Source organism: Carettochelys insculpta, chromosome 10 (assembly GCF_033958435.1).
Source record: "Carettochelys insculpta isolate YL-2023 chromosome 10, ASM3395843v1, whole genome shotgun sequence".
Lineage (NCBI taxonomy): Eukaryota > Metazoa > Chordata > Testudines > Carettochelyidae > Carettochelys > Carettochelys insculpta.
The window spans coordinates 27,368,920-27,396,576 of record NC_134146.1 but is presented as its reverse complement, the minus strand read 5'-3'; the positions used below and the strand labels follow the sequence as shown (position 1 = coordinate 27,396,576).

Sequence of the window (27,657 nt, the reverse complement as noted above, 5' to 3'; positions counted from 1 at the left end):
TTTTAGACCTTCTTGCTTCAGGTTATTATTATGCATTATTGATAGTCTTGTTTTGGTATTTGGTATGTGATTAAAGTGACTTTGATTTATTTTCTAATCCTTGATTTAAGACACGTAGTTGAAAACTAATGAAATGCTAAACATATTTTATTACCTTATCATAAGCATCAGCTATGAAAAGGAGATAGTAGAGGTCAAATTCTGCTCTGATCAGGAGTTTTGCCATTGAATTACTCAAAGCAAGTTTGCATCTTTATCACAAAGCTCTGGCTTTGCAATTATTTTGTAACAGTGTTTCACATAGCTATTATTCATATACTGTCAAATGTTTTCTGCATTTTCACACTAAAATCAATATCAAAAGATAATTAAACTTAGTTTTAGAAATCCAGTAATAGTCAACATATAATGTTAAATCAGTAAGCAACCCAGAGCAATCACTCAGCAGCTTCAATATGCAGATTTCTACGTAACAATACAAACACACAATTTTAAGTTGAGATATGCTTACTACCATGTGATTATGCATCTACAGAACATTGCACAGATAGTAAAATCAACCCCCTGCCTTCACACATATACCCCTTACAAACAGTGAAATAATGTAGCTCAATGCCTAATTTCAAACTAAGAACAGATATCAGCATTTAATAAATGTAACAAATTGAAAATATTTGCAACAAAATCCCAAGCCATGAACTCGTGTCTCAGAACTGTTCATGGAATTTCCATGTAAGGTTCATGATACTTTCAAGTGAACTTGGGACATGTAGTTGATCAAATCTGGGGCTACTTACAATTTTGCATCAAAATCACAAGACAGTCCCAATTCTGGAGGCAAGACCAGGAGAAACCTGACAACTTCATTTAAATGCTTAACTTGAAAATTTTGGGGTTTGTTTGTTTAACATTAACTGAAAGCCAAAGTGGGAGGATGATGTCCATCACACCAGAGAACATTTAAATAAGACCCTCAGGACCATCTCCATAGCTTCTGAATTTCATACAGCCCTAGGGTTAGATTCTCAGCTAGTTTAAGTTATCATAGGTCCATTGTGCTAGTCACCAGGCTGTGGACAGCTTGATCAAGTAGTCAGAGCTGGAGTCTGAGGTCAGAAAATCAGAGTAAAAGCTTAAGACCAGGGTCAGTTCCGAGGCAGAAGCAGTACGGGAACAAGCAGGCATAGGGACTATCACTGCCATGGGCGAACCTCCTTGAACAGCCACTGAACAACTGCTGCTTCCTTGGTGTAAGTATTATTGTGCTGACTCTTCTATCCCATTAGGGACTCTACCACAGGCCAGATGCACTCATTAGTTTTCCAGCAACTAGCTCTGATGCAGATTCCAATTCCTGACACATTTACTTCAAATCAATTGAATCAGTGAAGCTATGAAGTCAATGAAGCTCCGACAGTTTCTACCAACTGAGGATCGGATGCCTAGCATTTATGTCACAGAACCAAATGACTTCCTGTTTCCTAGTAGTGTGCATCCTGAAAATGTTTAGTGGAAATGTTTATAATGAGAAATTGCTCTTAGACAACCAGGAACCAGTTGTTAAGTGTAATCACTCAAGTATTTATGTTGTTAAAAAATGCCAGAGGCAACTGATAGTATTACAGGCAAGTCATTTCTGAAATAACGTTATGTTGTTTTATTTCAGCCGACATGTAAATCTACTCCAACAAGTGACTGCAGCATAAAATACAATATAGGACTCTCCTGAATTTTTTCCTTTTTTTCCTCAGACTCTTAAGTCAAATGGGCCAATTAGGTCTAAACTTCACAAAAAGAAAGAATGAACATACTTAACTAACTATAATTGGGCACACAGCTATTCACCGTAATCTATCAATAAGATCACTAGTTTTATTTTCAGAGGTCCCCGAAAGCACACCAGCATCCATTTCAACAAGCAGTGAGGTATAACCATCTCTCTCAACTTCTTAATTATTGGGACTACATAAAAAATTAGGAGAAAATGTCAAAAATGCAATATATCCCCATTTAAAGTCAGTTAAGGCAGTGATATTTTTACAAATGAAATCTATCTACAGTATTACCTTGAAGAATTTTCGTTCTGAATGAATGGCTTCTATATTTTGTGCTCTCCTCTCTTTCTTTCCTCTGTCTCATCCAGATTTAAAAAAAAAATAAATAGAATTCCCTCAGTATCTTTCAAATATTATTAAATAGCTGCTTTCTCTTCAAATCCATCCTTTTAAGCCATTTCCTTTAATTTCCTTTCCACTTTTTTCAAAATTAGAGCTTTTAACTTTCAGTTGCTTTCTTATAAAATCACCAGTACTTTATACTACATTTCTTCTCCTTCTGAAAAATATAAATCAATCATCTTCCTTCTTCTCTTCTCCTTCACCTCATGTTCTTTTACTTCCCTCACAAATCTCTACTTCCCACATTTATGTGACCAAGATCTCCTCTTTGAAGCCAACAGGAATCTGGTCCAAGAAGTAAACAAGATCTAGTCCAAGAGGTTAATATAGCTCTTTGACAATAATGGAATTGAATTTCACACCGAGGTGGGGTAAGAATACCAAATACCAAAGCTGGGGGAAAATACCAATGAAAACAACATAGTATCATTTAACCTCAAAAAGGGACTCTACACAAAAAAGAAGAAGCTAATTAAAGGCAGGTTAAAAGAAATAGAAAAGTGAAAAAGCCTGCAAGCTGCACTGAAATTATTTACAAACACTGAACTACAGGCTCAAATTAAATGTTTACCCTCAAACAAAAATAAAGTAAGCGAACAAAAAATGAAGCCTCTGCTAAATGGCAGAGGAAAAGAGGCACTTAAAGACAAAAAGGCAGGCTTTAAAATTTGCAAGCCAGATTCTAGTGATAAAATAGAAAGTAAAATAAACTCCAGCAACTCAAATATAATTTAGTTAGGCCTAAAAGGAACCTGAAGAGCAACTATCAAAAACTACAAAGCCTTAATGGTTTCATGATGCCTTTGACAATTTCCCATACCAACAACTCTTGAACAAAGAAAACAGCCATAGGGCAAGAGGAAAGGTCCTCTTCTAAATCAATAACTGATTACAGGATAGGAAACAAAGGGTAGGAATAAATCATTAGTTTGCACAATAGAAAGTGGAATGTTGGCTAGTCTACAATGGATATGTATTAGCACCCATGGGCCGCATCTACACTAGCCCCAAACTTCGAAATGGCCACGCAAATGGCCATTTCGAAGTTTACTAATGAAGCGCTGAAATGCATCTTCAGAGCTTCATTAGCATGCAGGTGGCCGCGGCACTTCGAAATTGATGCGTCTCGCTGCTGCGTGGCTCGTCCCGACAGGGCTCCTTTTCGAAAGGACCCTGCCTATTTCGAAGTCCCCTTATTCCCATCAGCTCATGGGAATAAGGGGACTTCAAAGTAGTCAGGGTCCTTTCGAAAAGGAGCCCCGTCGGGACAAGCCGCGTCAATTTCGAAGTGCCGCGGCCGCCCGCATGCTAATGAAGCGCTGAATATGCATTTCAGCGCTTCATTAGTAAACTTCGAAATGGCCATTTGCGTGGCCATTTCGAAGTTTGGGGCTAATGTAGACGTAGCCATGCTGTTCACCTGTGATCTGGAAAAGGGATAAACAGCGAAGTGGCAAAATCTCAGATTATTTTAAATTATGCAATATAATTCCATGTTTATTCTGAAGGATCTCATAATATTGGGTGGGTAGGCAACCAAATAGATGAATTCAACATTGACAAATGCAAAGTAATGCACACTAGAAAATGTAACCACATCTATGCATACAAAATGATGGATTATAAAATTAGCTGTTCCCACTCTAGAAAGAGATATTGGAATCTAAGCAGATAGTTCACTGAAAACAACTGCTCAATACACGTTGCAGTAAAAGAGTCAACAGTGTTAAGCGGTCACTGCTTTGGATAAGACGACAGGAAGTGTCATAATGTCAATATATAAATCCCATAGTTTTCCCAAAACTGGAGTACATCGTACAGTCCTGACTGCCCCATCTCAGAAAAGATATTGACGTTGGAAAAGGTGCCAAAAAAGGCAACAGAAATGACTAGGTATATGAAAAACTTTCTGTCTGGGAGAGTTTATAAAGACTGGGACTGTTATAATGGAAAAATGAGGACTAAACTGGATTATTATATCATCTATAAAATCATGAATGATGTGGAGAAAGTTTATAGAGAAGCATTATTTATCCTTTTATCCAATAAAAAAACCAGCACTCACACAATGAAATTAATAAGCAGCAGGTTTAAAGCGAACATAAGTATTTCTCACAATACTGCCAACCTGTTGAAGCTGTTGCCAAAGAATGCTGAAGGGCATTCCAAAAATAATTAGATGAATTAATCGTTATTAGCCAATATGGTCAGGGACCCATGCTCTGACAGTTCCTAAACATCTGATTGCCAAAACCTAGGACTGGATTAGAGAAGATGGATCACTCAATAAGTTGCCCTGTTCTCTTCATTCCTTCTGAGGCATCTGGTTCTGTTGGAAGACCGGTTACTGGCCTAGATGAACTATTGGTCTGACTCAGCATGGCCATTTTTATGTTCTTAATCCCACTTAATTCAATGGGTTTTGGATTACGGACTGCTCTACACTGTATTATTCCTTCCCTAATGCTCTGTATAATAAAGAAATGAGCCTACAACATTCAGTGCACAACACAGGAAGTTTGTCATAACAAAGTTAAAATGCAATACCCTAAACTCAGGAGCTGATAATGGAAATGCTGGCACAACCTAAATCAGAGACATGAACAGGACCTTTAAAATAGATTCTTCCTATCTTAGGTTACCACTAGGATCATCGTTACCACATGCAGGGCCTCATAGGGCTGGAGAAAGAAATCAGATCATGAGCCACCTCCTTTTCCACTCCTATTACTACATGGGATGAGAGGGTTTGACAGGAATCATTGCTGCTTCCACATTAATCCTATTGTTGGAGACTGAGTTGCAGGGTTTGCATGGAATATGGAATCACGAATAGCTGTCCACTTTGATTTTAATTAAGGCTGTCCTAGGGCCCTAGAAACTAACATGACTGAAGTTTTCATAGGTGGGAGCATAATAAAGAGAAGAACGTAACAAACACAAATTTTGCAGGCTGTTCCGCAAATCCATCTTCCTCTATGCACAAATGATTACAAGTGATGAAAAAGATTAAAGGACTAAAAACGGAAGGTTTGATCTACTGGTGTGAACACTGGCCCAGACCCTAGCAACTTCTGATTTCTAATGACGGCTCTAACAACTCACTGTGTGGCTTCAGGCAAGTTGCTTCACCTCTGTCTCTCCGTTTCCCCTTCAGTCAAATGAAGTTAGCAATAATAATCTACTACAAATATTGCAGGGAGAAGTCATTCGATAATTAATGTGCTCTTGCTCCCAGGAAATCCTGTGACTTAAAGGGGAGTAGTATCTCTCTGGTTTTACATGAACCTTTGAACATAGTAAGTACTAACAACAATATATGACTAGAGGTAAGTATTTGAATAGCAAGATCGTCTCAGTTAAAAGCAGCACAATAAATATTCTGTTGCACCATCCTAAACTTATTACTAATTCAGAAAATGTGCAGGCATGGGATTTCATTAGGACAGCTTATTTGCAAATAGCTCAGATGTCCCAACATTATACACAAATTTTACTTGCAGTACTCATTCATCATTCCTATTCGCCTAGTGACCCTTCAAAGAACCACTGAATTCCTAGGTCAAAATTCTGCAGGCTTTCCCTCTCTCTGTGTTGCAGAGAGAGGTTAATGATAAAAACTACATGGAAAGGTACGACATGGTTACCCCAGGATCCTGCTGCTGAGCACAAGTGAAGCAGCCAGTAGACTTCTTTGAACAAGTAGGTCAGTGAAGAAGGAGAGAAAGAAGTCAGGTGCAGGTAGGCCGTGAAGAGACTAGAATGATCAGAACATCTGTATTTCAATCATCTCTCACAGAGGGCTCAGTTAAGTACAGACATATAAAAACTGTAAACATCTCCAACTCTTTCTTTTGCATCCAAGAATAATTTTTTAAAACCTTTCTTCTGTTATACAGCTCCCTCTAGACTGAATCTGCTAACATATAAAAAGTTACAGAAATCCATGTTCAAGGAGAAGTATTTGAATTTATTTTGCAATTACTATAATACAATAAAACAATTTCTGATTTTTAAAGATGCTGAATACAACAGAGGACTGAATTAACAGAGCTAGAACATTTAGGCTACATCTACACTAGAGAGTTATGTCGACAAAACTCGTGGACTGTCAGCACAAGTTGTAGATGTTCTACATACAAAATGAATTTTGTAGTCAGTTGACAGCGTTCTGCCCCTCTGCAACGAGGAATAACACCTTTGTCGACAGTCACACAAAAGCCACGTGGAGACTTGGGATGCCCTCTGTCAACAGACAGGGCTTCCAGTTCACCAGGCAGCCCTGTTTGCTGAGTTTCCAGTTGGTTGTTCTGTCAAGAGAGTGGCCGGGAAGTCTGGCCTCTCTGTCGACTGAGTGGATTGCTCTTTCAATCCACTTCTGTGTGTGGACATAACCTGTCGACAGAAGTTTTGCCGCAATATCTCTTCCTACAGTAACTTCTATAGACAGATCATTGCAGTGTAGACATAGCCTTAATGTTTTGTGCACAGAAAGTGACATTCGTTCATTCTGTGCAGTTTGTTGTTGTTTTTTTGTTGTTTTTTTTTAAAGAAAACAGTTCAGAGACCAATTTTATTAATCTAAATGCCCAAGCTCCCCATCCTGCACTATTAGAGCAGAAAAATGACTTCATACATCTGAGTGGTCCCACTGAACTTACTAATTAGGGACTTCAATGAGACTGGTTACATGAGTAACTTTATTCTCGCATGTATAAATATTTGCAGGACTGGAAGCCTTTGATTGCAGATTATCCGGGACAGTATTGTCTCTTTCATTTGTATAACATATCTACAGTGGAACCCTCATCCTGAGGCTTTATGGTACAACTGTACTCAGAGTATTAAATAAGAACAACCCTCACTGCCCAGCACTCAAAACTAGGCCCTACATATGGATCAACAAGATTCAGATAGATAAATTTCATAATGAAATAAATGAAATAAAATGAAATAAATTTCATTATTATGGCATGTCCATCTTTTGAGTGCAAGGGAATAGGGGACAATTTAAATTATTCGATAACTGAAGTTGTCTGCACTTTTTTTTTTTTTTTGCAATCGATTAAAAATTAGAACTGTCTGTTCACCAAATTAGAGCTCACTCAGATTAGAGATATATTTATACTTTGGGGTTTTCAAAATATGTTTTTCTATTTCCGATATTCATAACTGTGCATGTAATCCTGAGCTAATATAAATTCATTTAGCTTTACTGACTCCATAGGAGATATGCCAATTTGCAGCAGCTGAGGATCTGGTTCTCTGCCATCATTTCAAGAAGCATTTTAATTCCAAATAAGATATTTTAAAAACATTGTATTCTAATCTTTTATCTGAAATCATCAGTCATATATTGCTTATCTTTGCTGAAGACAGACTAACATACAGAAGTTTTTAAAAAAAGGAACTGATGAATGCTGCGTACAAATATCCTTCGATATATCTGTCTTGTGACTCACTCAACAAACTGCTCTCATGAAAATGGTTTAATTACTTACAGGTACTTTAACTCATACTTCCCATTTGTACTGGCTAGCAGTGCATGTTGCTGTCATATGTGACCAATGACTAAAGAATTGTAAACACTGACCTTTACAAGACTCTCTAACTGGTTAAATATATAACCATAGTTCTTTCTGAAAAGAATGCATGAAAGCTATTAGAGTGCTATAACTGCATTTGGTGAATGGATAAATGATTTCAAAGTAGAATGAATCACTTCTAAGATTTCTGAATACAGAAGGTGACACAGAATTAACTAGACCAAATGTACAATTTATGCTTCTTTGCAACTAAATATCAAGGCTTTAGGAAAGTAACGTTCAAGTGAAGTTTCATACAGCTTTGTCTTTGATCTCATACACTCAACCGAAGTCAATTTGTAAAAGAAAAATAATAGTACAAAAAAAAGCAGGTATGCAATGTGGTATTGTTTTATCAGCTAACTGTATTCTAAGGACAAAAGTACTAAATTGGAAAAAGCCATTTGGTAAGCCCATCCTATCTTCTGTATAATCCTGGTCTTATCTCTCTATTTGGGTGCTGTACTCTTCCACCATTTCTTTATTCATATACATGCCTGTCTCTTAAATCCAGTCATTTAATTTGCTACACTGGTCTTCGATGATAATTTATGCCATGTAACCCAATCCTCCTCTTATTAACCCAATGACAAGAGTACTACTAATTTCAACAGACCACATATATTTATCACAGTCTGAGTGAACTTTTAAATTGGGTTTTAAATTGGGTCTTTTATGTTTGTTTGTTTGCTTGTTTTGTCATCATCTGGACAGTTTACTGCATTCTGATTCTTCACTATTTTAAATCAGTTTATCTCAAACTATGTTGTTCTTTCAGAGAACAAAATCATTGCCTTCAGATGCAAGATCTACTGATTATAAGCATTTTTCAAATCAACAATGACTCAGGTTGCTCTCTGACACAGCAGCCTTTCAGAGCAACATTGTACTTCATACCCTCTGAGAATAGGACTTAAGTTATATGTAATATTTGAGTCTGAGTTCAGGCCAGGCTCAATAAACACTGTTTTAATCTTTATTTCATAACTCTGGTGAGCTGACCGACTATGCTTTCTATCTTTGGGTAAACATTTTCATTTCAACTATCCAATAGTGTGTTTTTCTTGTATTCATCTGAAATAATGCCTAATTTAATTCCTGGCTGAGTACACAGATTTTCTTAACTACTTAGGTGTATTACTGCTGGATTTATAGCCTTCAGATTTATTTACTGTTTGTGTAATTAAAATGGAATTCTTGTCATTGTTATAATTTTATAGACTAATCTTTATTCTTTTTGAATGTTAAATTTCCTTGCTCAGATTTGCTCTTTTCCATGTGATAGTATTCCACACACCCCTCACAAAATACAAAAAATCCTATTTGTGTATCAATATAACTAATGAAAGATCAGGAACGTGCACTAGGTTCTGGTGTACAACCTGGGAACAGCCTTGCTGGAAATGATGAGTTCAAGGGGTTTTTTGAAGTTTATCCTCACCCCAACCCCACCCCAGCCCTCCAGTTACAGCTAACACCGTTCAGCACAGTTCAAATAGTGATTTTGGTGTAATCACCATAAATAGAATCTAATGCAGAGATATATAACACCAGTCTGTAGGACAACTACATTGATCTCAACACAATAAAGGTTTCTTAATATGAGAACTCTCTCCTCTGTCCAATAAACCACATCATGAATTCCTCTGAGCTACCCTTCAGTTTAATTGGATTCCACTTAACTTGATGAAAGGGATGCTTCTTCAGGCTAAACCAACAAAAGGAGTTTTACACAAACATACATCTCTTAACAGGGCCCTAAATATACAAGATGAGAGTGCTTCAGTGAGTCTCTTGGAGGTTTGTCTCAATTCCTTTTTCCTTGGAAGGGGCAATGTCTTTACTCTGGAACACATAATCCCTCAAAATAAAAGTCCAGGCCCATGGGGAATACTAGAATAAATCTGGCCACTAAAAATCCTGCGCATGTGTTGATTCTCTGCCACTTTGATAACTAAAATGTCATTCTTTCAGATTTGCCCAGATCTCAGTTCACCCCATGCACCCACAGACTATACAAAATGTTTCTGCTTAAATCATTTTTCTCTCCCATTGCCCTGGATTTGTTATTCCTGTCTCCAAATTGCCTTCATTAGCTTTTGCCTCCCAAATCAAACTCAAATTTCCTGTGCTCACCTTTAAGTCTATGTTAACTCTGCCTCTGCGTATATCTCCTCTTATGTATCTTTCCCACTCAAGCTATCCTCATAAATCCTTCTCTCATATCTGCTTTGGAACACACACCTCCAGGGCATCAAACGCCCATCTTTAAATAAAGCCTTGAAAATCACTTTTTCTGTGCAACAGTTCACCGATATTTCATCCCTCCCCTGCCCAAAAAAAGGAAATTTGTATTTTGTAATACAAAAGACATAGAACTTTGAGCCTGGGCACTGTGTATATGTGCACGCATGTATACATGAAGTGTAGTGTGAGAGCTGATTGCAAAAAAAATGATTTATGTTCTGTACAGCAATGTACATTAACAATGTGCAATAAACACTAACAATAATATGTAATACACATGAAGGATCAGATTACTTTGTTTCCTGAAGTGTTCAGGAGGCCAAGTCTGTACTTGGTCTCCTTAATCATTTCAGTGCTGATAAGACATGAGGGTTTTTTTTCCAGCCCCAGTTATATTTCTATGCAATTATAACCTGAACCTGAGCAATTTCACCTGACTCATTTCAATGCAAGCAAGATTTTAACTGAGCACTGGGCAAGAACTAATATATATCAGAATGCAAATTAGCTTTTGAATATGCACTAACACATAACTGAATTACACATGTAATTTATCCATCACAAGCTGGTTCTAAATACTGATTATATTGTGCTTATGCAGAAAATTAAAACTGATTAAAAAAAAGCAGCTTTTCAAACTTTAATTTGCCTTGTCTCTCTTTGCATTACCTCTTCTGATTAGGAACAGGTGATAAAGTAAGGGATAAATTCTGTTCTGTGCTATGATAGAAATGTTACTGTCGATTTTTTTTTTAATTAAAGCTTTTTGTCTCAACAATAACAAAGAATCTCATGAGTATGTCTGATAAAAGAGTGGTATATTTCATGTGTTTTAAATTTGTTAAGTTTCAAATCATGTGAGAGTTCTCTTGTTCTCATGTTATGGAATGGGGCCAAAATGCATGCCTGTGGTGCCACCATTATACCAGCACATATTTTGCACACAGCTGAAATTTGTCAGACTTCTGTGCAGTGAAAACCCAGTGTCAGGCCATTCAGGCTCTGGAAGATCTAACTGGAAGGAGTTGTGTAGCCTTTTCCAAGCACAGCATCCAAGAATTTTTTTTATTGTACCCAAACCAGAAAACGGATTCACAAAATAAATACACTGTGGCTGTGTCTAGACTAGCCCCCAGCTTGGAAGGGGACATGGCAATTACAGCATTGGGAGATTATGTAGTACTTCTTTAGGCTAAATCTCCCCCGTGGCAACTTCAAAGTGTGAAACTTTGAAATGCCATCTCGCGTGTAGACACGGGTACTTCAAAGTGCCCATGCTACTAAGTCGCTTTACTCCTCAAAATTAGATCAGCTGCTGAGGGCTCAAAGTTAACAATGGACTTCAAAGGCACCTACAACTTCTGCTGGAAAGCCACCAATCATCAGATATAAAAAAAGATTTACTTTACAGTAGTCCAAGGCACCCTCACGTAACTCACATTTCATATAAGTCAGGGGGACGGCTTTTTTCCCCCAGCGGAACGCAGATTCTGCAGTTGGGGAAGCAGCAGGAGCACCTGAAGCTCCTTATGAAAGGTGAGTCCTGGGGTTGGGAGAGGGGACAGTGCAGGAGGGTTAATCTTGGTGGTGGGCTGGGGCCATGGAAGGGGAGCAGGGGGTTAAGCCTGGAGTGGGTTAGGACTCCAGGGTGCAGGGCCAGGGGAGTTGAGCCAGGGGCTCATGGCTATGCAGGGGGGTTGAGCCAGAGCTGCACATGGGGGAGGGGATGAGCTGGGCCGCAGGGTGTCTGAAATAAGGCTGCATGAGGGGGTTTGAACTGGGGCGGGGGGGTTGAACAAGGGCAATGTGGGACCAGGGGGGTTGAGGCAGGACTGAGGGAGCAGGATTTTGAGTTGTGCTTAACTCGCACTACAACTTGAAATAGTGCACTTTGAGGGATTACTGTACTTTTAGTAATGAGTACAAAATGACAAATAACCTTCTACTTTATTGATGTCAATTTCCCCTTTGACCTAGTCTATGCTATGCACACCCCTCCTCCACCCCAGTCAATCTAAGATATGAAGCTTCAGTTACATGCCTTCCATGAGGTAAGATCAGCATGGGCTACTCTCTTGTTGACTCTACCTACTCCTCTCACCTTGGCAGAGTATCGGAGTCAACTCAACAGTGATCACAGGTTGAGTTACTGTGTCTAAGCAGAGGCATTAAATCAAATGCTGGTGGATCAACTGCTGCAGTGTCGATCCACCACGTACTGAAGACAAGCCTTTAGTCCTCAATCCCGAAAATATTTACACGTTCTTAATTTTAAGTATGAATCCTCCCACTGACTTCAGTGGAATCGCTTGTGCTTAAAGTTAATGCAAACAATTCCCAAACAATTGACATTTTTCCAATAGTTTTTATATTACTATAATTATTTTTGACTCCATATATTACTTTAATAAATTACTTCCTGATCCAAAGGCCATCAAAGCTAAAGTGTGTGTGGGAGAGTCTTTTCATGGACTTTAAAGGGCTCAGACCCTTAAAGCTGATAGAGCACTTCATACCCACTAGCACAACTAGACCCCTTAGAAACTCTGTCTTGCTCAAAAAGCTGAACTGTCTAAATATTTTAAGAAAACTCCCTCAATTACTAATAGTGACACCAGTCAGAATATCAATGCCACCTTTGGCATCACAGGAAAGTTTATGAATGTCTGTACTTAGAAAACAATATTTAATCTATTTTACACATTAAAAGTGCCAGACTTTAATACTAGCAAATAGTGCTCCTAGTTTAGTATTCTCAATAACTACAGAAAAGTTTTATACTGAAACTTCATGATGATAAATAAAAGATGTGAAAACAGACCCTCTTTATCCAATATATTTGGCATGCATCCATTAATGTGTCTAACTGCATTGGCATAACAACACTGTGTCCTGAAACTCAGCGCAAATTAAAAATAGTTCTGTTTCTTTGCGATTAGGTTCCAGCTATCAGTATTACCCTTTGGCACCAGTGGGTTGGGAGTTCCCAGGACAGTACCAGTGAAATTTGCCATAGCATAGCATGTTGGAAATCCTACCTCCCAATATCAAAGGAAAAATAACTGATCTAACAGATCATGCTCAGATGAAAGCAATTAGGTCAACATTTGCAAATTATTATTAAAGCAAAACACCTAATGACTCATGAACCCAATAGAAGTTCTAGCTGAGGGCTACTACGTGGCAATTAATAAAAGTAAATTATTAGCTTTGGGGGGTAACTTTTAGTGCAACTGCATGATGCAGTGACTCTTTGAGGTGCCTCTAGCACTGCTGATACTCCAAGTTTCTTCTCCCATTGGAGTGAGAGCCCAAGGTTTGCTGAAATTACTTTAGCCCTAAGGCAAGTGTAGTTGCTCTGGAACATCTCCAGTACTCTTCTGTAGCTTCAAGGGAGAGTCTTTCCTCTCCCTGTGTTCCACAGAGCTTCCCAGGACCCAGAACAATTTACTTGGTCTGAACACATAGATACAGATTTATCCTTTAGTATTCCCTTTAGGTAAAATTCAGAGGTTTTTTTATCAGAGAAGTAGCCATGTTCATGTGTAGCTGCAAAGCAATGAGAAGTCCTGTGGCACCTTATAGACTAACAGATTTACTGGAGCATAAGCTTCCATTGGCAAAGATGCAATGTATCTGATAAAGTGGGTTTTGCCTACCAAAGCTTATGCTCCAATAAGTCTGCTAATCTATAAGGTGCCACAGGACTTCTTGATTTTTAGAGTGTTTTTTATATTGCTGACCTTATTGCACCTGTTAAAATTAAGCTTAATGTTGATTTACGCTTAATCCTGAGCTGCCAAGAAAATTAAATATGTTAATCAGAAATAGTGTTGCTATTAATGCAGTAGCTACCTACCATTATATTGACACTTCACCATTCATAAGTTTTAAATCACATGTTAACTTTCTTTATGACTTTGGATTGGCCCAGTTTCTGAGGAGCTGCATTCAACTACAAACTCACAGTTATAATTACTAGTAAGCTGAATATAACTTTTAGAAATCACCACTGAAGACAACTGTGCTATGGAAGCTGTGAAGTTTTCCTCATGCCAACACTGCATACATATTTCTTGATTACCGTAATTTTCTATGAAAATAAATGGTGTTGTGCAAGCCCATAAAAAAGCAAAAATGTGAGCCTGGGTAACAATCTCTGGTATTAATTTTGCTTTGAAATGTATTTCAGTAAATAAAGTGACAGAGAAAGGAGCTGAAATCATAGCATGGAAGATGGGAAATGCTTTATTTATCCACAGACCAGGTCCACCAAAATCACTAGCAGTGAGAACTTCCATATAACACCATACCGACATACTACTTCAAAACGGCAGTTCCATCTTCATGATCATTCAGTTCTTTGTCCTCTCTGCTGGGACTCCCAATAAGTTTTCTAATTGTCATGACCCCTGTGACATAGTTTCAGTGAGGCAGACATGTGCCACTTAGACTTAGAGACCACAGCTCATTTCCCACAGACATTATGACAACATTCTTCTAGACAGGAAAAGAGAATTTTATTTGATATATTACGCACTGCAGCTGTCACAGCCAAACAATTATCATTTATGAAAAACTTGTATTGATTTAGTTCTCATGTGTTCTAGTCCTCTTTAAAAATAATGATGACACCAGTATGACTGGAGCACAGACATACTTCTAAGATGTTCCACATATTCTTTAATTTTATTTTTCCTATTTCCCCCCTCTACTTTGAATATGATTTAAGGGTGGACAAAGCAGAAGAAACTTGCTGCTTGACTAAACTGCTGTCCAAGGAAGCTTTCTTTACTCCAAGAGGTCTGAATGACTGTAAGAACTGGGAACTGCTGTCTTTCCTCTCCAGCTGAGAGGCTGGACTGCAAAAGATTAGATATTTAGTAAGATTCCATTTCCACCACAGACAGGAAACAAGTGAAATCTTTCTCCCAGCGGTTGTATGGAAGTAGGACCGTAAATTAATCATCTCGATTTTAGCTAGGAGACAGCCAGGGAGGAAGTCATCTGATTCTAAGACTCCATAGACTGAACTGAAAATTATGTGAATTCCTAGTGATTAGGTATAAGTTCCTAAGGCTGTGTCTACACTAAGAAATAAAGTGTAACTTATTAAAGTTGACTTAATACTACTAAATTTTATAAAGTCAATGGTGAGTGTCACATTTAGAAAGTTGACACAGTGTGTCCTCATTATCTCTACTAAGTTCAACTGTGCCACCAGTGCATTGGGGGTACACATCCCACAGTTCCTGTACCCCCATTGCATTCTGGGGTTCTGTGCCAGTGGGTTATGGGAAAAAAGTGGTTTGTAGGTGTCTGATATCTTTCCAAAGGGCATTTCCCTTACTTCCCGGGCCTAGTGAAAACAAACTGCCAAACGCATTTTCACACCACTTTTTCCATAGCCTGCTCCTGGCACACACCATTACAAGGCTAGTGGGCCACTCCTAAGAAATGTAAAATGCAGAAATAAAAATGTGAAAAGTTTCAATTTAGAGCCACTGAAAAGTAGGGTTTTAGTATTGTTGAAATGCTTTATTTTGGCTGTGTTATTTTGATTAATTTCATTTTGACCCAGTACCTGTATGGTGCTGGAGGACAGCTAGAGAGCCCAGCAGCCACGCGATGGATGGGGCAGCTGGAGAGCCCAGCACCCAGCTGGGGGCAGGGTCAAACTGGAAAGCCTGGCAGCCAAATTTGGGGGGGGTGGAGGGGCAGGTGTGTGGTGCAGCCAGAGAGCCCAGTTTGATGCCTGCTTCCACCTTCCTACTTACATTGTGGGCACTGCAGGATAATTCTGGAGTCCAATAGAATAGAACTGAACTATGCTACGTTTACATGAGCATTAAGTTAATTTGTAAATTTGAATTTGTGTTACTCCTCATGAAAAATGATGGAATAGAAAAGTCGACCTTAGGACCCCTTAAAATCGACCTAATGACATTTGTAGTGAAGACACATTTATTATAAAATCGACCTAAATCCCTTAAGATCAAATTTATGCTCTAGCATAGACATAGCCTAACACATGCAAGAGCTACTACTTCATCCATATTTGCAACTTCTAGAATTGAGTTCTACCCTTACTACTATCATTATTCTTCGGTCCTACCAAAGAGATGTTATTGCTTCTTTAAAGTTAAACAAGAGGTAACTGTTGGTCTTCATGTAATTTGTGGTCTCCAGCCACATTAAGAGAGAATCTTGGAAAACAGACATTTGTATTTAGAAATGTTCAAAATGCAGAGATTTTGGTTCAGCAAAAACGGACAAAGACTTCAGACGCTCCCCTCATATGAAGGTTTAACTTCAGATACCAGGTAACGTATGTAAGCTTTTGCTTACAAAAGGGGTTTTTTTTATTTTTATTTTGTGTGCCTTTATAGTTCTCTCTCAGATTAAAGCTGTTTCCTCTTTACTTCTGCATCTGTTCCAAGTTTCTTCTATTAAATTCTGTATAAATGAAACAATGCAAACATATTATTGTAATTTTTAAAATTTCTTCCTTTAGATGCAGAGCATGATTATTTAATATGAAACATGCCTTACTCAGCTATATCTTTGCCTGGGTTAGCTCTATAAGATTTCTGAATGCCACTGATACTTCCACAGTGGCACTTTTATGTGTGCTTTTTACGTGAGTTATTTCCCCCTCACACCTCATTTTCCCACTTCATTTGCTTGTTTTCATTTCCCAGTTACTTTTCCCAAAACATGGGAGCTTAGGCCATTAGCAGATGTATACAACAAAGGCAAAAAAGTGTAACTATCTCCTTTATGGAAATGTTAAGTCAATAAGGAAAGGTCTGATTGTGTGAATTTCTACTAGTTTAATGCAGTGCTAAAGTAGGCCCCAAAAGTATTCCTCTTCTTTTTAATTTAAGGAGACCAACAATGGAGATATGCATAATTAATAGTTCTATCTCTCAGGCGATGGAGAACTGAGACTCTCTGCTGATTAATCCACAAATGAGTTAATACATTTTACAAGGTCAAAATAATAGTCTCTACCATTTTGAAGCTTCTCAGCAAAAAGCAAGTGGAATGTTGCTATGAATTTATGAGGAGTCTGAGTGTTCATGTTGCAAAAGAGGGGTCTGTACAATGAAGTACTTGTGTAACATTAATTTTAAGCATTTAATACCATGTAATCTATTTATCTCATATGCTTACCTATACAATTCTGCAAAGATTACGAACACTGCAAAAACACCTGAAAATTCCAGCTTCTAACATTTACTAAACAATGTTAAAAAGAAGGGAAAAAAAGAGAAATGCATTCACAAGGGAAAATGATTGTTCATGATTTTGCACCAGCTGAAGACAAGTCTAAACCCATTTTATATCCCATTAGGATATGGAAATTGAGTATGAGTTAGCTAATACTGCAGATGCTATAAACTTAAAGGGATCAAAGATTTATCAGCAAAGCAATAGCGTCTGAACATTAGCATTAGAAGGATAATCCTTTCTTTGGCCCAAATCCTTCAGTGCTTATCCAGTCTGTTGAAATCAGTGGGAGTTTGCCTTAACAAAAAAATGTAGGTTTTAATAATAGCGCACCAACATTTCCTACGTGCTGTACATTGAAAGTTTCCTGAGCTGGAAACCACTACTCCTTAACTCACATAGTCACATGACGCCAATGGGCTCAATCCCAGGGCTGGCTCTCTAATCCTCGCTAATGCACAGATTTAGACATCTATCATCATTTTTCAAAACAAACTCATTTTTTCCGATATTGAAAAGACACTACTCAGGGGTGATCTTACTTAAACGAACAATTTCTTCAATATTTTTATTTCTTGTAATGAATTACATTTGCTTCTTGCATCCAGAAACTCTGCCCCACTACATTAAATGTAAGGCACCTGGGAGCATGGCCAAAGTCTGGAACAGCACAGCTGAATAGTACTGCCATTTCACTGGGTCCCCTCAGAAAGTATTTGCTTTGCCTGTCTAATGTTCTAAATATAGAAAAGCACACAGGCTCTATCTACCTTGTGCTCAAACACTCATACTAGACAGGCGCCACATGCATTCTGCAATACCTAGCACACATTTCAGAGCACAGGCTAGAGGGCTACGAGATTTGAAAACATTACTGTATTTATCAGGGAACTTTTTTAAAACCACATGAATTAGACATTTAGGCTATGTCTACACTAGCCTCAGAACTTCAAAAAAGGCATGATAATGAACCTAGCCAAAAGATGCTAATGAGGTGCTGCCATGAATATGCAGTGCCTCATTAGCATAATGGTGACCGCGGCACTTTGAAAGTGCCGCTTTCGGTCACATGTGGCTTATCTACCCAGGGTCCTTTTTGAAAGAACCCTTCACACGTCAAAATCCCCTTTTTCCTATAATCAAATAAGAATAAGGGGATTTCGAAGTGTGCCAGGTTCTTTCGAAAAGGAGCCCCTGCAGACGAGCTGCGCGTGATTGAAAGCAGCGCTTTCGAAGTGCCACAGCCGCCATTATACTAATGAGGCACTGCATATTCATGGCAGCACCTCATTGGCATCCTTTGATTAGGTTCACTATCATGCCGCTTTCAAAGTTCTGGGGCTATTGTAGACGTAGCCTTAGTGCCAATTTGCTAACCGGATAACATAATGCTAAAAATCTGACCTACTTCCAATGAAGTACAGGTTAATTGTTTAGAGAGTTTATTATGATATTGTTATGTGCACTGATTAAGTGAATAAAGGTTCTAGAAGTATTTAAAGAATAATGGTATTATAGTCGATTTTGGAGACACTGACATTTTAGTAAAGAATAAGAATGCTAAGTATAAATTAAATGAAACATTTTAATTCTGGATACCGAACACAGATTATTTTCTGTAAAGCACATAAAAAGTCAGTCTTTGTTGATATACTGTATGTAACAACTAAAAACAGAGTATGAATAAATAGGTTCAGAGATCTGATATCACTTTTTCTTTTATCTGTTTAAAAAGTCCACATGATAACAATTCAGACTTTGGAAAAGAACATAAAATAATTGGTGCCTTTTTAGCTTATTATACACAAATACACACAGGTGTTTTGTTCCGAGTTGAGTTGGGCAGGGAATTAAGTGACAAAATATACTTCATTTTCAAACTACCAAAGGGATTTTCACGCAAGTGCCAGAACTATCTAATGTAACCACTTATCAACTATCTGCTTATGAAACATAAAATACTACAGAGATTACACCACATGTGAGTTTACTATGCAGTTTGGTCTGTTCTCATGGGTGGTAATAATGGCACAGAGCTGCAGAACTGGTGCTCTACAGCTTGAAGAAAGGAGAATTCCATCTGATATCTGCAGTGTCTTCCAGGACAAAGCTTTGACAAGAATAGAGTGAGTATTTGGGCCACAGCAAGTCATTGGGTTTAACATATACGTACAGCTATTAAACAGTTTATTTTTCCACGGCAAAAAATATGTGGAACAAATGCTGCCCCAATTTATACCCCACTCAATGCTAATACTGCCACACTGTCACCAAGAATACACTACCACCCCTAGTATTTTGAAACAACAGGGCTACATCTACACTAGAGTGATTTGTAGATAAAACTTGTGGAGTGTCTACACACAAAATGCATTTTGTCAACAGAAACTTTTGACAAAAAAGGCTGTGTGGATGCTCCAGGGGAGACCTTTTATTGATAGAGAGGAGCAAAAGACTGAGCTGCTTTTATGTGCAGATGCGATCTGTCGACAGAAGTTTTGTTGGAATATCTCTTCCAACAGTAACTTCTGTAGGCAGATGCTTCTTGTGTAGATGTAGCCTAGAAGTACTTTCCCCTTTTCACCTTTGGATTCCATGGCTCTTTACAAAGGTGATAATTATGTAATTTACAAAGAAAGGGCAACTGAGGGAAAGAGACCCGCCCAACGTAATTCTAAATCAGTAACACAGCCTGGAATAGAATATCCTCCTGATTTCTAGTCCTGTGCCTTATCCCCCATGCCCCACTTCCTCTGTGCTGACTTCTGCGTTAGGCAGAGAGTCACATTTCTTTGGCAACAGTGGGAATTTCTAGTGGACTTGGAGGAAGCTTTGCACATAAACCATGGTTTCAAGGGCATATTTTTAATCAACACTGATGTCTAATTTTCAAACTTTTAACATTTTTTTCTGAACCCAACGCATTTTAAATTTTCTGTTTTAAACTTACAACGAGTAGAGCAACCCAGGAGTTGGGATGTGAAACTTCATGCAGTCAAACGAGTAGAAGCAATCAGCAATTACGACATTAAATTGTGCGTTACTGGTAATGGTGTTTTAAGAATAACTGAATGCAAAAAACGTAGCTGGCTCAGCATCATTTCAGGGACTAAGCCTATGCACAGAGTTTATGCACTAGATCAAGACCACCACAAAGAGAAAACAGTATTAAGTACACACTGCTACCCAAATGTCCCAAAGCTGTGCCTAGAGCTGGTTAAGAATTTTGTTTTTCATTGGAAAATGCTGATTTGTCAAAAGCAGAACTTTTCTTGGGCAAGGACGTATTCTGACAAATTTACCAACTTGAAAACAGGTTGAAATCTTGTAATTTTTGGTGGGATGGGGGAAAAAAACAACAACATTTCCTGCAGTTGTGATCCTAATCTGACTATACAATTGGCCTACAGTAGCTACCTGAGGAGGAATGTTCCCTTCTTAAGCCCATAACATTTTTGTGCACAGCAAAGCCCACATATTCAGGCTTTGCTCCACTTTTTGGAATTGAGCCCAAAGAGCAGCATTATAGTCTACAGAAAATAAAGAGAATTTATTTCTATGAGCCTTCAGATTTATGACCCTGTGCTATATGAAGTAAATAGCTAGCCCACAGACTGTAAAATCTGGGGTTATTTAATTAATAAAGAATGAAGAGAAGGAGCTGGAAATATGCTTCATGACTGATCCCTGAATCTAAAGATAGCTGAAAATACCTGTCCTATACTTTGCATAGTTTACCTAGCATACATTTCTGAAAGTGGTAGTTAAGTCTCTAGCTTCTCTGCTATAGTTTTCTTGCATGACTGGGGATACCTGACTTTCAGTTAAGTTTTTCAAGGAATGCATCACTTCTTTTATTAACTATTTGTAAGAAGGAAGAAAAATAAAACATGGAAACCCAAAAGATGAAAAAAATTAGATGTTTTCACAAAGGAAAATACTCATCTCAAATGTACTGACTGCTATCTAGAGCCAGCAACAATCCACAGGCACTTACAAGCCAGCAACAAATCATCATTTAGAACACATGGTTTGCATTTCCAGTCTGTTTTATTTAAAGAATCTTTACTATGACTTTGCTATTTCTAAACGAAATATTCACCACTTTTTACACCAGCTACAGACCAAAAACAATTGAGGGTTAAGAAACTAAAAACTGTAACCACAGCAATTCCACAGGGCCCGAACTATGGTACAATTATTTCCCCCTTATTCTCCTCATCCTGTGAGAAAAACAGAACTAACCAATCAGCAATTAAAAAAAAAAAGAGCCATAAATCTCCATACTAGCACAGACAGCAATCCATATCTGCCGGACTATGGTTCTGCCGTTTATAACTGCTTCATTCATTAACTATTTATCCTTGAAAAGAATATAATATTTACTCACTTTCAATGAATCAAAGCAGGCGATTACTCGTCCATTTTCAACTTGACAGCTTTTCGATGGATGTGCAAATTTACATTCCGTGTCTGGTCGTGAGCAAGTCCCTCTTTGGAACTCTCTACACACTTCCAGTGTTAGCCATTTTGTGTCCCGAATCGGTGTGACACTAACAGCCATGTTTAGATTTTTACAGGTAGTTAAAATTTTCAGTGAAACAAACAAACAAACAAACAGCCAATCTGATAGACTGGAAATGATGGAAATGTCACCTCCAAAATACTTTCCCCCCCACTCCCTACTTTAAAAGTACATCTAAAATTGTGTTGTCACACAATATGAAAGAAAAGGTTTCCAACTAGAAATTCACAGCTGAAACTGCTAATTGAAAGAGGTTTTATACTTAAAGAAATGCTAGGTTCATAAGTAAGATGAATGTTAAAAAGTGTGGCCTGAAACTAGCCTTGTGCTCTCAGTAACCCATTTTGAGTGTCAATTTGGAGCCCAAAATGCAAGCATGAAAACGTGGCAGACCCTTTGACACAGAATTTCCAAGCTGCTTTCAGTACAGTTATCTGAAAGGGAATCTCCAAGACAGCTGAATTTGCAATGGAGTTTTGTGGTGCAATCGATATTGATTAGTTTGGCATAGACAGATGCAGCAGTTTAGAGCAATAATTGAGATTTTTTTTTCCTTTCCTTGATTTTCTGGCAGATGATATCTTACTTTTTGAGCAAACTTATTTTTATACTAAAGCAGCCTAGGGCAACGCCTGATACTTAGAGCTTTTCTCTTGATTATAAGTAGAAATGGGGCTGTCTGGGCTAGAGGTGGAGGGTGGATGTGCTGTCGTCGCAGTCTAGCTGGCAGCAAGCAAGGCAAAAAGCAGAGACTGCTCTAGAAGCGGTTCCAAGCAGCAGAGACGTCAGGAAAGGCACTTCTTAGTACCAACCTGTAGAAAAAACAAATATGTTAAAATTTACCAAGCAGCATTCCACTGAGGTCCCACAGCATTACAGCTTTGCCATGTGCTCCTAGGCTAATCTGCAGAATTATAGTCTGTCTGTTTCTTTCACACAAAATACTTACAGTGTAGCATATTGCAGCCAGCCATCGTAGATTTATTAAAAAAGGGGCCGTTTTCCCTTGTGAAGCAATGCATGATAGAGAGATAACCAATCACAGATAGTGTTGCAGCAATATTCTGGGCAGAAAGCCAATAGTGTGGGCTGTCTTATGAAAGGTCGCGCCTGTCAGACGTTCATTACTATGCTATAAGCACAGAAAATGTCCATCAGATGTGACTTATTCCACTGCAAGAGGACGAGCATGTGGGTTTTGAATTTACCCAACATGCAGTTAGTGGATTAAACCATGTTAGTTTTAAAACAGCTTCCAACACAAGCACAAGATCCTGCAGAATCCCTGCAGAAAAAAAAAACAAGCCTTCAAACTGCAGATCACTTTCAAACTGCTTTCTCTCCAGCTCTGTCTTGTGCACAGACAGCATAGTCTACTGTATCCAACACATGAATATAAAAGGAAAGGGGGAGCTCATTAATGGTACATTCTCCTGACCTAACCAATTCACTTCCTTCTAAACCATAAGTCCTGCGTCTCCACAGAAATCAGCACTCGTGTAGTACTGTAAAACTATTCCATTGAGCCAGCAGACACTTTGTCAATATATCACCGGCAGGCTAGATATGAACAAAAGCACCCTTTATTCTGACCTTTCTTAAGGAAAGACTCCAAGTCGCAGAGGGAATATAAAAATTGCAGTGTTGTCAGGCTGTCTGGCAAAACGTAAGTTAACCTCAGGGGAGAAAGTGATTCCATCATAGCAACATTAAATATTAATCCGGGAATTTGATTTAAGCACCATGATGCACTTCAGGATGACACTCGCCTGAATTAAACTGGTGGTGTGGGCAGATGCCTGCTGGTCTTGGCTTTACTTGCATGTTTCTAACTCTGAAAAACTTATATTAAACTGGTATCTTTGTGGAAACAACTTAACTTTTCCTTATAGTAGAAATGGCATTCTTTGACAGAACAGTGTGATGACTTTCTTCTTTTTATTAGTATTATTAATAAAGTCAAGACAACCATGGCCGTCTCTTGCCACACGCAAAAATACATTAACATTCAAAACTTTATTTCCTATCTTTATAGCTTAAATAAAATATATATTTATTTCCCAGGATTTTATTACTACCTCCTTTAAGACAAAAACTTGTATTGAAAGCTGTGTATGTTTGTTTATTCAAATGACCTTTGAGTTCTAAAGGGAAAAGATTGATAATTATTTACTGAAAGTATCTTACAGATTTAACAGACAGCAAAGCTTCTGCAAAGCAAAGGCTGCACTTGTTACTGTGTGAATTTGTTTTATGGCCTGCCATAGCATTATCAAAAAATTGCATATAGCAAGATGTTGCAATACGTTACTGTATGTATCTAACTGCAAGCTATCGTATGCTAATATGGCAACTCAGCAGTTTGTTCATTCACTAATATTCTGCAGGTCAGCAGAAAAAAAAAGTATTGAGGAAAAAAATCAGTTGGCTCATTTAACCTTATGTCCAGGCTCAACAAATTTTGCATCAGAAAACAAAACTTTTTAAACTTTGAGAAATGGACATTAGGAGCTGCTCCTCGGCTGCAAATCCAATATGGCTGATAATATTTTGTGCATTCAAATAATTTATAAAGCGTCAATCTCTGAAAAAGACACCAGAATACTGAACAAAAAAATATTCAATTAATAAACTGAATCCCCTCCACCTTCTCAAATCAAGGGATACAGAAACAAAGGCAGTTAAAATGACCATGAAAAAACTAACCTAAATATGGAAGACAGGTACTGAAAACATCTTCAGACAGCCTTCAACTGACATCCTCAGGAAGTGAGTTTCTGACTGGGGCCCTGCCCTGAGTCCTATTCAAATTGAACCTCCACACAGTGAACAAGAATCATCCAGCTGATCTCAAATGACTTAAAGGACATATGACGAGAGAAGGTCTTTCCAATAATGTAATTCTAAATTATATTGTTTTCAGCATGAGCACTAAACTTCCTGCACTTCTCTAGTCTCTTTTAGGTGGCAGAACTCCATGTCTGTTGTTCTAATGTTACACCCGATAAACAGAAGACTTCTCTTTATTTTCTCTTTCTACACTAGCATCTCTGACAACATCAGCAGAAGCAGAACTCTGAAAACAGTGCTTGACAGTTCAGCATGGATGTAAAGCCATAAGGAACAAAGTGGGGTGGGGTGGTTGTTTTGTGCTTGCCAAAATAGAGAGCGAATAAAACTGAACTGGAGAATATACCCCATAAAATCAATTACAAATAGGGCTTGCTTTTGAGCTCCTTCTGAATCAAGCCTCCTATTTGAATAAGCAACTAGACATATACAAATGATTTTGGGCAAAATTATCTGCAGACCTAATCTTCATTTAAACTGCATCTATGTTGCAGGTTTGCCATGTATTGTAGGCCAAATCCACCTGGGTAACTTTTCTGTGCGTAGAGTTAAATATGCGTACATCCACCTGAATTAAAATTTAGGAACAAAATCTTGGATGCAATTTTATGTTCTGCAGTTATTTCCATTCAGACCTTGAGAGTGAAAAAAGGTCAGGTTTTGAAAATCTAGCCAATAAACAAATAGGGAATACTCTCAATATATGTTACCACAATTTCGAAGAAGACAAATTTGACCCTAATCACCTTTACTCATTTCCAAACCTATTTGCCAATGTTTCATCTTGTGAAAAAGCTATGACACTCATGTATAGAAAAGCATAATATTTTATGGATGATATTTCACCACAAGCATTTCTGTCTCTGTATTACACGTTGGAGGGAAACTGTACAACTCTGGACAGGAGATGCCATGCCTGGGGGCAGTGCAGCCATACCACTCAGAGATGCTGATGGCATGGGGTGCTAACTCCCGGGAGCAACGAGACCATGCTTCTTTCTGTTAATCAAAGTGTCTGTTGGGCACATAGCTATGCAGATCAGCAGATACTGGCTACGAGTCAGTTTACATATGCTTTATTCCTAGTCTTGTTATGAACTTCTTTTACCATCTTGGGAAAATCATTTACACTAAACGCTTTGGATGAATCACAACACTGGAAGGAACCTCAAAAGGTCATCAAATCCAGTCCCCTGCATTCATGAAATCCTGGCCAACTAAAGTCAATTTACCATCTGGAAAATGAAAGTGCAAATCATTTCTCATCTCACAGAGGAGTCGTCTCATCTCATTAGTGTTTATAAATCTTCTGAGTGAAAGTGTTACACAAATGCCAACTATTACTGATATAACTGCACCTTTTACCTGTACTATAATGCATTTATGCATGCATTATTATGGGTAGGATTTAATAAACATTTTTGAAATATAGCCCTCAGAATGTTCCTTAGAAATAGTTTGCAAAGCAAAAAAACAAAGAGCAAATTAAGGCCGGATTTATGTGCTGAATATCTCCACTAACCAAGCCAGGGTTGGGGGTGGAGATGTTACACAGTCCAAAATGTATATTTACCAACCTTTCAAAGTTATTTGCCCCCTCTATGTGAAATTCTCTTATTTTCTAGTTCAATGAAGATATCCAAAAAGGCATGATTCAGTGAAATTGCAAATGCCACAGAACTGCATGGGTTATAAGCAGACTTTAGATATTTGTGTTATCTCCTTCTGGGCTATCTCCACTTACTCAGGATACACCACAACAGCTTCAGACACAGCAGCTAAGGCTACACTGAGGTTTCTATTTCAGGATACATTTGTATGCCAAAATAGAAACCCCGCAGCCAAACACCACACTCGAAATAGCCCAGCATGGCTTTTCATTCCTGCTACCCCTTGTTGTGAGAGGGAAAGTGGGAAGTTCAAAGTAGACACTTATTTCAAACTTCGGTGCCATGCAGCCGGCACCGAATTCACAATAGGTAACCTCAAAATAACTTAAGCAATTTGCACAACGAAAATTGCATAAGTTATTCTCAGATAGGGGTACAGGGTAACTCTAGCCAGAAAGTGAGAGAGGTGGCTTAAATAGTTTTTCTAAAGAACTTTAGTTGGATTTTTGCATTGAAACGCTTAAAAGCCTGCTTATTAGGGTATTTGGCACAAAAGGGTGTGCTTAATCCACTGCTCCTTTTTGATATAAACTTCACCTATAAATCTCAATCTTCACTGACAGTGCCTGTGTAGTCATTAGTTTTTGGAAATGTTTGGCAGTTTTGATGCTATTTTTTGCTCATCAGTTATGATATTAGGAATTGAAATGGAAACAAAACAAAATATGAACAGGTCAGTTTTAAAAAAATAAGAAAAAAAAAGCAGATGCAAGCTAAAGCCATGCAATAAAGGCAAATAAAAGGTGTATTCCCTCATGCATGTTTGCATACATATTTGGAGAGATAATATAGCCTTGAAAAATCCTTCCTGAAGCGAAACTGACAGGATTCAGCTGTCTGCTGAACTGGGTCAACACAAATCAGAACAAGCATTCCAATGTTATCCAAAAACATTTGAGAAAGTTAAGGTAATACAGAAGAGAACCACGTGCTTGTGATTTCCATGTTGTAATTGAATGTTCATTTTCAGCCAATTCCCATTTTTTATTTTACAAAGAAGTGTCATATGATTGCTAGTCTTTCTATTCTCATTATCATTTGTCAAAAGAATAACATATCTGAATATGAATGACTTATTTATATTAAAAAATACTCCATGGGGAGCCATTGTTTTGACTTCCTGTAATTTGAGTAGGTAGACATTCCTATTCTCTCAATTTGCAATCCCAGAAGCCTTATAGAAATAGATGTACACACCAGCCAATAAAAATGCACAACTCTAAAAAAGGTTAGAAAAGGTTAGAAAAGTGAGATACACTTTTTTAGTCTCAAAGAAGCAAGAAAGAACTAATCTTATTGTCATGAGAATTGTCACCAAAAATAGAATTATACAACATGAATCTATCTTCATGATAGTGATTCCAATAAGA

At 38.0% G+C, this 27,657-nt stretch overlaps 1 protein-coding gene and 1 long non-coding RNA gene across 17 annotated transcripts in view; both read right to left on the bottom strand.

Moving 5' to 3' along the window:
• Positions 1–27,657, bottom strand: part of MBNL1 (muscleblind like splicing regulator 1) — a 198,896-nt gene that overhangs the window by 134,567 nt on the left and 36,672 nt on the right. For 11 of the 16 annotated variants that reach the window (XM_075003923.1, XM_075003922.1, XM_075003920.1 and 8 more), the window contains one exon: positions 21,633–22,579. The exons of 3 other annotated variants lie outside the window; for them this stretch is intronic. In XM_075003923.1, the coding sequence (XP_074860024.1) occupies positions 21,633–21,806 (174 nt within the window). In that variant the 5' untranslated portion in view covers positions 21,807–22,579. Of the gene's footprint in view, positions 1–21,632; positions 22,580–22,610; positions 22,631–22,716; positions 23,000–27,657 lie in introns of those variants that run through there. 2 more of the 16 variants (XM_075003921.1, XM_075003938.1) reach the window with 2 other exon arrangements.
• Positions 14,505–18,218, bottom strand: LOC142018276 (uncharacterized). The gene is made up of 2 exons (XR_012646775.1): positions 17,186–18,218; positions 14,505–16,465 (listed from the first exon to the last, which is right to left on the bottom strand). It is a non-coding gene; the product is annotated as an uncharacterized LOC142018276 (long non-coding RNA).